Raw genomic sequence first — 13,739 nt, forward strand, 5'->3', positions numbered from 1 at the left:
ACTTAGCCATAGGTATTCCTGAACAAATATACGTGCTCGCACATAGCTCTGCCCCCTGTCCCCCACCTCCAAAAAGGAATTCAGTGAAGAGGTTGATCCTTAACATCAGAAGACTTGAGTAATGAGGTGACTGAGAGGTGGCCTTGTTATATAGAATGTGGTAAGTGATAAGGACAAAGTGAACCCACAACATCATTTTCTGAAGTAAGTGAGGTTCAAGATAGTGAAAACTTAGTTCAGAACTGATGTCATGAAGCTATTTTTGAAAGAAAAACAATCAATTTCTGGAATGGACTATTGTGGAATTGTTGAAGAAACAGTTGGATACTTAATAGGAGAGTGTGTGATCTTTATGGATGGCTGAGCTAAGGTTGTCTTCTGTATCTCTATATATCTGTATGTACCTTGTGATCAGATGAAAGGTTGGAATGAGAAATATTGATTTTCCTTTACCTAGTCAATAACCAGCACCTCCAGGTGTTATTTCAACATTTCCAAATAATATTGCTTCATAGAATTTCAAAACAACTTAACAAACTATATTTAGAAACTGTACAGACTTCTAATTTAACTTATTTAAAAGCATAGCAGCTGGAGTTCAGTCTTGAAATTAGGCTCTCCAAATATTAGTGTATGAATATTTAACCCGTGCATACATATTCTCCTGTGTGCTATTTTGATTGAAGCATTAGTGTATTTAAAACGTCTGTTCATGTCTGTTAGACCAGGGAGGAGAGGGGCAATTAGTAAGTGTAGTCAGCATTCAATCACATTCAGCGAGGCCATTTTCAAGGTATACGTACCCAATATTACATTAGAATGAATAGCAGCTCGATTGGCATAAACAAAATCTATCAGTACTTTGTCCCAACTGCTGTGATCAATACTTGAAGAAATGTTGAAAATATATATCACTTAAGGTGAGCAATAAAGTTGACTGAATTTGCATCATGTTTTGCTTCACAAACTGGAATTCGAGGAAGCAAAGTAGTCTGTAAGGAGACCCAAAGGAAGATCAACAGATTTTAATCCCTTTTTCAGAATATCTTAATATTTGTTAAATTACTAATTTATATTTGTTTACAGCTAAAGAAGTAATAAGTTTTTCAAGATTTATTTTTGGATAGCTTTCAGAAGTTAGAATGAGGGTCCCAGGGATTGGGTCAGATTGGTAAGGAGTTACTTATAAATGTTAATCTTTCAGTGTTTATATACAGAGAACAACTGTAAGCCACTGAGGTAGGTTACAGAAGGACACAATGCTGTGTAAACTGGATTGTACATAGGAGGACATTACTTTGTGGATGGAAAGATAAGGAAGTGAGGGAAAGGATGATATTAGAAGAATGCCTTAATTCTAAGATGTTGTGTAAGTGGTGGGAGATGAAAGGTAGCGAAAGTGGCAAGTAATCTACCTAACACAGAATAGCAATACTTTGAAATAAAGATGGCCAAAGAAGTCCAGCAGAGGAAAAAAATCATCATCTGCTTACTTTTTGAATTGTACTGTAGACATAAGAGACTGCAGGTGCTAGAATCTGGAGCAACAAACAGGAAGCTGGAGGAACTCAGCAGTCAGGCAGCAACTGTGGAGGGAAATGGACAGTCAACGTTTCAGGTTGAGACCCGTCATCTGGGTTGAAAGAGTAGAGGGGAGATAACCAGTATAGAGAAGTGAGGGGAAGGGGTGGAGCAAGAGCTGGTCAGCAATAGGTGGAGCCAGGTGAAGAGGGGTGATAGGCAGATGGAGGACAGAGGCTGGGAGGTGGGTAGAGGCAATGGCGGGCTGCAGATGATGAATTATGACAGGAAATGAAGGAAAATGGATACTATATCCTGTTGTGCTCTTTTACTCTCAAATTTCACAAGACCACACTTTGTATCTTGGGGCCTGTTTTATTAACACAGAAGGGTCATTCTGTAGTCTCATAGGAAGATATCAAACCAGCTCCAAAGTTGCACAGGCAGAAAATCTGCAAGCCTGGGTTGTGATATTTATCTCAGTAACATTATAGTCTTTAACCTGGTGGCAGAAGTAATATTCTACAGCATCATCTGGGTTCAAGGGAAATATTTTTACATCAGAATGTAGCTCACAGAAAGGACGTGGTATTCTGTGTCAGCTGCACTCACACGTAGCGCATACACTGCTAAAGACAACTGTGTTGAACCATATAAATAGTTAGGTCTTGAAATCTGATGTGCTAGTGTCACAGATCATCCATGCTGACAGGCATATCTTATAAACGAGTGCCGATCACATGGCACATTTGCAAAATTCCATCAACTTCAGCAGGCAAGGAAGTGACAAGTGATGATGGAGTCGATAATTACTTGGTTTGAGTGGGAATATATTAATGTATTATGTATGCAATGGATTCACAGAAATTTACTTGCTCAAAAATAACTGTCTTACTGCAGAAAATTGAAGTTCAAAACAAAAATAAACTGAGAGCATTCTCCTAAAATAAATTGAACATCCTTTAAAATTCCTCCCTTAAGAAAAACGTTGCCTGAATTCTGTTCTCAATATGCTTACCCTGAATGAGTAACACTTACCTAGAAATTCAATTACTTAACAAAGTTTTCATCTGGGCAATGCAATCTTCTCACAGCTACCATCAGGCAAGAGGTACAGAAGCCTGATGTCCCACAACACCAGGTTCAAGAACAGCTACTTTCCATCAACCATTTGGTTATTGAACCAACTGGCACAACCTTAATCACTGCAGTTCAGCAACATTATGACCACTTTGATCACTCTGCACTAAAATTGACTTTTTTTAAATTCTAATTGTATTCTTTCTTGCAAAAGCTGTGCATAATATATGTTTAATTTATGCTTTTCTTGTGAATACTGCTTATCTGATGCTATGTGCCTGTGATGCTGCTGCAAGTATGTTTTTCACTGGACCTGTGCACACATGTACTTGTGCATATGACAATAAACTCTGACTTTGGCTTTCCAATGTTATGTAACTGAAAATCATATTCCCCTCTCTGTGGGGGCGGGGTGGGGGGAGGCCACAGAGTGAAACATGATAACAACCATTTCTTGGTCTGCTCATCTTTATTTTTGAAATTTGACAAGCACCAGCTGGCATAGATCACCCTTGTGGCCTTGACACGATGTTTATGCCAGGGTGCAAAGACTGAGGCAATTCCTTGTGGAACACTCCACTCATTGTGGAGAAGTTGCAGCACATTACCCTGGGAGTGCCTGTCACAGTGCACTCCTGGGATACCATGAGCTTCCCAGCAGTGCATCACATTATGTGGTTTGCCACATAAGCAAATTCCTTATGTTCACAGATAGAAGCCCTCGAGCTGCACTGCTCCCCTCCCCTAACAAAGTTCCCAATTCCCACCACCCACACTCCCACGTGATCTTGACTCTGACCCCTCAATACACTTCCTGCTGAAAACGCAGGTCCTGAACTCCTCCCTCCCACGATTCAATTCCAATCTTATCCAATGTGCTGCTGGTCCCCTATTCCCAGTGCTATCCAATATGCTCGCAGCGTCAGTTCCATCCACCCCATTATCACCCACTCAGACCTTAGACAATCTCAGCAGGATATAAAGCATAAGTTAGACACTGGGCTAAAATACTTATGTCCCTGTTTTCCTGGCTGTACTATTGTTTGGTTTCACCGAGTTCATGGTCACTGAATTCAACAAAATAATTTTGTACAAAAAACTTGTGGAATCCAGCAAACTAGTGTATTGACAGATGCAGCATTAGTTATCGCTCAGTAAGTGCAGAGCTGGACAGCAATTGCCAAAGAGACCTGACCCATTCCCCTTGTCTTTGGACAAATCCAAAAACTTAAATAAGTTGTAGCCTTCTTTTCTCATTGGACTGTATATCCGGGTGAGCCATTGGAAGCTCAAATAGCCCTATGCTGAGCTTCAATTTTAATTATGGGATGAGTTAGAAAGATATAGCCGGAGTACATAAGCTTCCAGTTTATACCAAAGGAGAATTATTGGCATCCCAGTGAGTTTTGGGAGGTTTTACAGACACGGAACAGCTTCCTTGAGAAACCTCTTCTTTTAACCTTGGTCCTCAGAGCAAATTAGCATTATCAAAATTGCACAATGCATAAAATCAGAGACTGGGCTAAAATATCTTTGTCCTGACTTTCCAGTCAGTGTCATTGCATGGATTCACTGAGAGTTCAGGGTCCCTGATTCCGATGGAAGATTAAGAAAAAAACATCTTTAATAATTTTGTACAAAAAACAGAAACAAAATTATAATGGTGACAACAGGAAACATCGCACATCCCACCCTACCAGTGTCAGACATGAAGTTCTTGCAGAAATAACTACACACACCCCATCTTCTTGGGCATGGACAACAGCAGCCTTCATCCACTTTAGAATAGAATTTGTGTATTTTTTTTGATTGCTTTTCAAATTTGATTGCTTCTCAAAGTTATGTCACACAGTTTGCAAAAATGTACAACAGTGGGAAAAGCACATTTACCATTTAAGAAGAAACTTGATTTTTCCAGTGATATGTATAAGGACTGTGCCTTACCTGTGCTGAGGTGCTGTTCAGTTTCTCTAATCCATTCTCCAAACGTTCCATCTTAGCCGTAAGCTCTTTACTCTTCTTAGCTAGTAGGTTTTGATACAGCTTGATCTGTTCAAGGAATGACTTGGGTGTAGTATAATTGTATCGCCGGTCGTTAATTAAATAGGACTTGGATGTCTCATTGACACTGGTGTGCACATATGCCATGAACTTGCTGACAGATTCTTTAATTGAAGGCTAAAGAGAAAGAAAAAGTTATGAGAGGAACATGTTATGACAATGCCTTCTAGTGACAGGGAATAAGGTGTTACTATTATTAGCTGAAATATCATCATCAGGAGCAAAACTACTAGGCATTCGCACATAACTAAGACTCATATAGAAAGCATCTTCTTCTGCCAATATAAACAGTATTTTCTAAATCAAGGACAGCACCAATTCCAACCATGCAGTTTGAGAAATCATGATTAGAATAATAATTAGAATTTGTTTTCTATTCAATGTTTAAATTTTTCAGCATTTCATCTGCTTGCACTTGAACAGGACCATCATTTTAGTATAGTTGCAAAAGAATGTGGTACACCAGGCCCTAGATAACCAAATACCCACAATATTATATCTTTACTCATTTATCTCAATGCAGAAAATGGGAAATTAATTCAAATAAGACTAATCTTCCTTTGAAGAATAAATCTCTCTGAAAGCAATTCATTATAGAGATGTTCTAAAATCAAATCATTATAGAGATGTTTCATTGTTATTTTTATTTTAAATATTGAATGCTAGATATGTTACCAAAGGAAGAATGTCCATTTTTATTCATACATATCTGCTGATGCACATAAGGCATACAAACTAGTTCCTTGTAATCAAAGATACATTTATGAAGGAACACGATTATGGAAGCAGATTCTAAAAGTACAGGGATATGCAAGCTACATCTGGAGTGGATAATCCTTACGTAGACTCAAATGGGTTAAAGTAGATTGTAGGATTCCCCTACTTGTCCCTGCTTTCCATCAATCTAAATTGCAATGTCTTCTTTCATGCAGTTAGGATTTAGTTGTCAAAGAAAAAGCATGGGAACCTTATAAGTAGGAAACATGGCAATAAAAATGTTTATCTTGATTAAAAAGGTAGTGCAAAAGTAGGAATGTTTCTATTTATTTTAATGATCAATCCAAATTAAAAATGGTTCCAGCTAGCTCTGCCTTTAATGGAGCCAAGGCCCACACTAAGTGAGAAGCACGTGAGCGAACATATTGCACAGAAAATTGGAATTGTAGATACAAAAAGACCAAATACTATCTGGTTTGTCTTTTATTGTCCTCTTGCACAGTTACACGATACAATTATAATAGAGATATTGACAGTTTATAGCAGTCAATTTCTATAAATTAGACTACAAGTCCCAGACACAACACACAAAAAACACTGGTAATGGAAGTCTTTAGGAAGCACAGATCCAAAATCATCTCCTATTTCTTCCCAACATACTATGCCCTTGTTTTATTTTAAACTGCAAATTTATTCTATCCTAAAATATTATTTTCTCTGATAATTTATCTAATTTACATTTGAATGAATCAAGAAATTGCACCACCTCCTCTGATCTATTGCTCGATCACTCACCATCTCACTGAAATAATGTTCCTGCATTTTAGTTTTGAGTTTACCTTTCTCAAAACACATGCTCTGTTTTTGTTGTTGTGAACAAGGTAAAATAGCTAACGATAGTCTGTATTATTAAGTTCATTTAGAATCCTAAAAATAATGATCACACATCACTGATCAATTCTCTCTTCTCCAGGGAGGACAAGCCCAATTTATATAATTGCTCCTCAGACTCCAGATCTTCCATCCCTTCAATCATTCCGCCTGCTTTCTTTTCACCCTTTCAATTGGTGTAATATTCCTGTTCCACTCTGGTGACCAGAAGTGTGTACAGTGATTATTAAATTCAATGTGAATATTTAACTTAAATGTACTTTTGATGTCTTGTGCCAGTCTCAGGCTACATTAACTGCAACTATGTGGATTCCACTTGCTGACTGCTGTCCAAACATGTAATTTCCTTAATTGCCACATTGCTTAAAAAAGCAGTTCACTCAGAAAGATATGAACATCATCTACAGGAAACACAATTCCTAGCCCATTCTCCTACTTTCATTTAAATGGTCAAACCATTTTTTTAAGCTGAATGCAGCAAAATATTATTTAATCTTCAAAAGGAAATCCGAGAATTGTCTAACAGTCATCAGCTATCCACTTATTGCATTTGTGCACAGCTATGTAATAGGAGCTTTATTAGATCACATAAATTCTTGATTCCAGGAACTTACCCACAGAAGATATTAAAACTGCAAGCTCTCTTTTCACATTGTTTGTGCACAGTGCAAGTGATTATTACACTGTTCTATGTAGTCATTATCCTACTGTTTCTATCCATTACTTTGTCCATAAATACTGTATACTATGTGTCATTTTAATCTCAATGCAAAATCCAATGATTCACCTTTAGAAGTGATCTGAGAACAAGTGGGTTGCGGTTTCAGGTGGATTAATTGACATGGGCTAAATTGGCAGATCTATACACGTTAACAAAAATGCAGCTTTCAGTTCATAAGGTGATCTGATCTGCTGATGGAAACACATCACCCAGAAGGGAAGCTGCCGAGGCAAAGTTCACAAGGTATCATCAACTACTGTATACAAAACACACCAACTGACTCTGTCAATTGTGCAACCACTCATAACGATCTTACATCCACATTGTCAGTCTCCTGTAGGAAGCGCAGGCTGACAGACTCCAAAGCTTCCCGAGGCCACTCGTGAAACCAGTCTATTGCAGTGCAGTTGACGACAGCGGGGAACTTTCTACCGCGAACCCGCAGCTTGTTACCAACAGGTGAGAAACACAAAGCGACCTGTGTGGAAACAACAGCAAATCATTTTGCTGGCATTTAATAGGACAGGATATGTATTGTGGTTTTATTTGCTACAACTGAGCTTTTGTTTCCAGTGTCTTTGAACAGTAATAGTCTGATGTGACACTGCATAGGTTTAAAGTGAGTCACTGCTCATTAATTCTCACAGTTACATGGTCTGGGATCAGAGATGTAAAATTCTCAGCAGATCAAATTTAAAAATATTCAGTGGTATATGATCACTGGTTCCACATGGCAAAGGCAGATTGATTGATAGGTAAGGTTGGCAATCTTCAGTTGCTTTGTACATAATATGTAGTGGATAGGTTTCATTACTGTCACTGAACCAAGAATCTATACAGTTAGGATGAAGCTCTCTTACTTCATTGCTATCTCTGAAGTTCTCACACAGCTAAGCTGTTTCGTTTCAGAACTCTCTACTTCAAATGGATGGATTAAAAGTAACATTCTTCCAAAATATGTATCGGCTTTATTAGTTTTCCAATAATTAATTGTAATAACATTTGGAAAGTCTTCATCACTAACAAACTTTTTTCAGCGTGAACCTCATGACATCAATGCTGTAGAGTAAACTGACACTCATCATCAGCAGGGAGATATGCAGGAGGGCCCAAAACACAATGGTTCAGATTTTGATGGCAAGTGCCAAAAGTTCCTTAATGGAATCACTGGCATTAAAGCTTTTAAAAGGTGGCAGGTCTGGGCCATCCATGCATGTGTAGTTAAACTCAGAAGTCTCAAACTTACTAAAAAAAAAGACTGTGCACTGTATGCTTTAATACATTCTGCCATCAGTCATGTCATGGAGTCCAGCAGCACAGACCAATCTTTTGGATTTTGGCTTTAGGACCTGCAGAAACATCCTCAGCCCATTAATTTCAACGGGGATTGTTGGACTGCAGAGAAGGAAAGGGAAAAGTAGATTCACTTTTGTTATTTGTCTTTAAAGATTTTAGTTTTTTTTAAATAAAAAAGTATTAATTTATCTAATGTTCAATAGTTGTTTTAATCTCATGGTTAGAAGTATTCAGAAACTTGTAACTTGATCAGCTGACAAAGCTGGGAATGTAACTTTGCTTGATGACAAGTCCTTCAAGAGAATTTAGTGGGCAGGGATTCTCTTGTGTACTGTTTGTGCCCTTGCCACCACTCAGATTTCATTGGTGAATAGACACACTGCATCAAATCAGATAAGTTCAGGCACATGGATGGCAATTGTAGGCAAAGAGCCCACATCACAAGATTTGCCTTAATATGCTTATGTTAAGTCACAGATAAAATGAACATTGTACCATCAGTATTTTTAGTGATTCAAATGATTAGAAAGAGTTCCTGCTTTAATATCCGTTCATGTCACATTCTGAAAATACTGCAATCAAGTAATGGCTTAGACTTAACAAATTGTTCACAATGTATGAGTGCGAGAGATAGGTGTCAAAATCATTTAATACTGTTGTCTCACAGCGCCAGAGATCTAGGTTCAATCCTGACTGCCAGTGCTGTCTGTGTGGAGTTTGCACATTCTCCATGTGACTGTGTGGGCTTCCCCCAGGTCCATCCTCCCACTTCCCAAAGACATGCCAGTTCACAGGTTAAATGGCCACTGTAAATTATCCCTAATGTAGGTGGGTGATAGGAAAATCGGGGGGGGGATGGTGGGTGGGGGGAGTCGGTTCCGGATACAAGAACTTTTCTTCTTGATGGGCTTTGATGGACACATAATCATTCTAAGCTGTTGTTATAGTTAGTTATTAACTTGTCATGGCATAGAACTGATGGGTATGTTTGTTTTGGAAAAGCCAATTAATTCTTCCTGGATTAAAAAATGAACTCTCGCACTCCAGCATGGCAACCTGGTCACATGTGCATGTAACTAAAAGCAGCAGGAACCTCCGGTCATGCTCGTTTTCAGCAAGCCACAGCATAAATCCACATGTATTACCTTATAGTTCCTTACGATATATGAGTCATTCAACCCATTACAGCTATGCAATCCCATGAATCCCCTTAAAGGAAAGCACAATTTATTTTCTTAGTTGATTGTTGTCATGCTACCGGCAGGCATTAGCCGTGCTGAAATTGGTTATAAGCACATGGATCGTAATTCTCAGCAGCACTGTCCAGTAGGTAACATTCATGATGCAGAACCTTTGCTAATTACAAAAACAGATTTTTATTTTCCAATTATCCAGCTAACTCCCTTCTTATGTGTTTGAAATTTGCAGTGAAATTAACCAAATTCAAACCATTCTGCTATCTTATGTGACAAATCTGATTAGAATGAATATGGAAAGTTGAAAAGATAATATAAACGTTTTTATATGCATCATGGATGGATCAATACTTCAGATATAATGCATTATTGCAAACCACCATTGATTTTTGTAATCTGTAATATGGGAAAATATTCGTAGGTTCTTAATGGCTCAGAATTCCCCGGGAGCTGAGAAACATAACACTAATCTACCTGGTAAATCTGCTTCAAACTTGGGCAGATTCCATGGATGAGAATTTATTGAATTAAACTGGCTTAATGATTAAAGATCATATAACCCACAGAAATGCTTTGACAACTGTTCAAGCCATCTCTCCAGACTGAACCAGCTGTCAGAGCTGAGCAGCAGCTTGTAAGTTTGTCTCTGACATTCGAAACTATTTGAAATTATGGCATGACTTCTGGTGACTGATCAAGTAACTCCTTTCCATTTGACTGCAGTATCTTTGTAGCTGGGAGGTCTTACCTTTAAGGCAAAACTTTCTTGCCACAAACAATAGAAACTGCAGCTTCTACGATGAGCTAAGAATGAGTTTCACATTACCCTCCCTTGCACAAGAAGTACTTCAGCTCTCTTCTGAACTCCTGTCTGGTTTCTTTGCCAGCTGTTTGATAAATATTTTAATGTTACATAGTTTTGAATTACATTCCAGATTATTAAATGCAGTTCCATTAATTACAATGGATTAATTTACTCCAATAGGATTTCAGGTGAGAAGCCAATTCAACATAATTACACATTTACAATAGGATGCATTCTAGGCTGGGAGAAAATAACAGTAAAACATTTGCAGCACCTGTTTACTGCTAGTGAACTAAGCTTGGTATTGGTATTACTGCATGTTACTATCTCCAAAAGCTTCTTGAAATAAAATTCAAATATTGAGTCTCTATTTTAATATAATGTGAATACCATATGGACAATCAAAACCCACAGGACGCCAGACATTTCTCTCCCTCTGTCACACATTTTCACAGCATATATATTTGCAGAGTCTATTTTCTCTCAAAGCATACTGGGCTCCGGCACCTTTGGTCAATTTTTGGAATTATGGAGAACAAACGTTCTTATAGTATAATTTCCTGTACTATCACTCAGCCCCATTAACATGGATACAGTTAGCCATTGTTCTTGCAGTTATTACCATGCCTCCAACTGGTTCAGCAGGAAAATTTCTTCCATAACTGCAGGCAGTTTGCACTGTGCCACTGGATTCAAGAGTCAGTTTGAAACCACTGATGAGCTCTGAGGAAAGCTTGTAACCTCCATTCCTGTGTGTGCTTGAGTATGAGTCATGAATTTTGCAGTAGTTACCGAGTTACATGTCAACAGTTCTGCATTCTAATCAGGAAATTTCAGGCCATTCTATTTACAGCTATTGAATAAAATGTTATCCATTTTTACACACAAATGTCTTTGGATGAACCTGATAATGGCATATGATAGTAGAACACCAATATTGCATCAACAGATAAACTGACAGTCCAAATTGAACCTCTAATCCATTTTATGATATGTATGATTTACAATTTTATCTGCTCGGTGTAAATCTGTAAATACTTTGAAGAATCAGCTCTCACTAGGTCCATTTCCATGCACTAGAACTTTGCATCTACCTGTGTGTTATTTGGTGTAAGCTTTGGACTGCAGCTTAGACTGTCTTAGTATGTGGGAAACAAATTACTTTCTATGCTTTTATCTGAGAAATTGTTCAAGTACAGATCATACAGATGGTTGAAACCCTTCTCTGTCTGTGTGTTATTAAGAACACAAAAGAAAATGAGGTTGGACAATCTTCACCCAATTCTCAGCAGAGACAAATTGTCCCTAAATTTGCACAAATTGGTACCTTAACTTGGAGGGTGCCAAGATGGAGAATGGGCTAAGCTTTCTCAAATGTTTAACCTTTCATTAGAAATGTTCCATCCATCTTTCATTTGGTAAGTTACACTGTTGTGCATCATATTATTTTCTATTTTATCTACACAAAGATAATTTACTCTTTGTGAGTTAACTCAAACAATTTTCCATTTAATTTGAATTCCTCTACAATTAGTCAATGTAGTACTTACAAACAAAAATGTTTCTTCATTTAATAATAAAAGAATTGCCAAATCAATCATTTACTAATATCACTACATCATCTACAAACATCATTTTCAATCATCCAGTCAATTTTGGGAATGGATTACCATTTTCTTTGCTTCAGCATTACCTTTAGTTGCTTCCTGACACGATCTATGAAGAATTTCCAGCAATTCTCTCTAGTGTCCATCAATCCCTGACCTTTGACTTCATTCCGCACACTGCTGATGATATTTTCCACTTCATCATCAGGGAACAGGTCAGGAATTTCACCTGGATGTGTGGAGACAGGGAGTGGGATTGGGTGAACAGGGGATAAGGGGGGTGGGGTGGTTGTTGGAGTTGTTAGTAATTTGTATAGGAGAACTGAATGATGATCAGTAGAAAATTGATATATTAAAAACATCCTGTAGAATTCATGTAAATATTGCACTGCCTATTTCTCAATCAGTGCAAAGATTTTTTTTTCTGGTGAAGTTAAGTTTTGCTTTAACTTTTTTAAAAGGCATCTTTACAGTTAATACACAGTGATAAAATGGAAAGTTAATTTATAATAAGCTCTCTGATTAAGGGCACCTTACAAACACAAAACTGGAGATGGAATGGAAGTCACATAAATCATATTGATGTAAGTGTTAACATTTTGAAATGCCTCCCATTTACTAAAAACATCTAATATCATTTCATCTCTGCTTACATGGTTTCATTAGCACATTGTGAACAAGCCACACAATTCAGGTTTCTCTGTACGTACTACAATCATAATGCCCTTGGCACATTAATTTCCAGGGGAAAAAAAGCTTTAATAGCCATACATAAAGCTCTGCAAAATTTCACACATTTTTTCCTTCCAGAAGGAGGTGAACACATTCATAGCTGGACAGATGCTGGATGATATAGAAGATATGTGGATTAAAATATCATATATTCATGATCAATATAGTATCCTGGTTTTGACTGAGGGCATTGGAGAGAATTTTCTCCAAAATATTTTCTTCCCTTTTGGGGCTCACAATTTTTCTTTGTCTCTCCCAACGAGATGACCTAGTTGTAGTCAAGAGCTAAGTGTTTATTCATGATGCTGAAACAATTTTGTGTGTGGGTCAGGCTTGATGGATCATTTGCTTTTTTTTTTGTCTACATGACATTTTAGGAGTATTAATGAAACAAAGCAATTTTTTAAAATAAAAAACAGCAGGAGAGGGAAACTATTTTCAATGCATGCAATTTAAATTTGAAAAATGCATTTCTTTTCTGTATCTGAATTCCATGTGTGGCTAATGGAATACAATTCCCAACATGTTTGAAGGAAAATGGTTGAAGTGTATGAAGGCAACATTCAGCCTAATCATGTAGTTGTACCTGATCAGACCATTTACTCAGGTAGATGGTAAATTCTGTGTATCCCTTTGAATGTATTTCTAATGCTGCTGAGCTAATGAGGTCCATTTGAATGCAATATTAGCATTTGTTTGATAAGGAATTTTAATATTGTTTTTGATATAGCTCCTCATTTGAAATTACTACTCTTTGATATATTTTCAGAACTTGAAAATAGAGAATATTTTGCTCTTTTGAGAGAAGGTTATTACCTTAGTCATAGAGATGGAGATATACAGGCCAGGAACAGGCCCTTTGGCCCACTGAGTCCATGCTGACCACTAAGCATCCATTTTTACAGTAATCCTACCCTGAACCATGTTATTCTCCCCACATTCCCATCAACTGCCCCTAGATTCTACCTCTTACCTACAAATTTGGGGCAATTTTACAGTGGCTAATTAACCCACCAACACATATATTTTGGGGTGTGGGAGGCAACCAAAGCAGTCAGCAGAAACCCATGAGAATACAGAGAAAACACGCATCAGAGGTCAGGACTCAACCC

The 13,739-nt window shown here is 37.6% G+C and overlaps 1 protein-coding gene across 1 annotated transcript in view; it reads right to left on the reverse strand.

Moving 5' to 3' along the window:
• LOC127580053 (dynein axonemal heavy chain 9-like) overlaps positions 1 to 13,739 on the reverse strand; it is a 377,996-nt gene that overhangs the window by 170,047 nt on the left and 194,210 nt on the right. Inside the window, exons 46-48 of the mRNA XM_052033209.1 lie at positions 11,982 to 12,124; positions 7,308 to 7,469; positions 4,546 to 4,779 (exon numbers count right to left, since the gene is read on the reverse strand). Of these exons, the coding sequence (XP_051889169.1) occupies positions 4,546 to 4,779; positions 7,308 to 7,469; positions 11,982 to 12,124 (539 nt within the window). The remainder of the gene's footprint in view (positions 1 to 4,545; positions 4,780 to 7,307; positions 7,470 to 11,981; positions 12,125 to 13,739) is intronic.

Source organism: Pristis pectinata, chromosome 18, assembly GCF_009764475.1.
Source record: "Pristis pectinata isolate sPriPec2 chromosome 18, sPriPec2.1.pri, whole genome shotgun sequence".
Lineage (NCBI taxonomy): Eukaryota > Metazoa > Chordata > Chondrichthyes > Rhinopristiformes > Pristidae > Pristis > Pristis pectinata.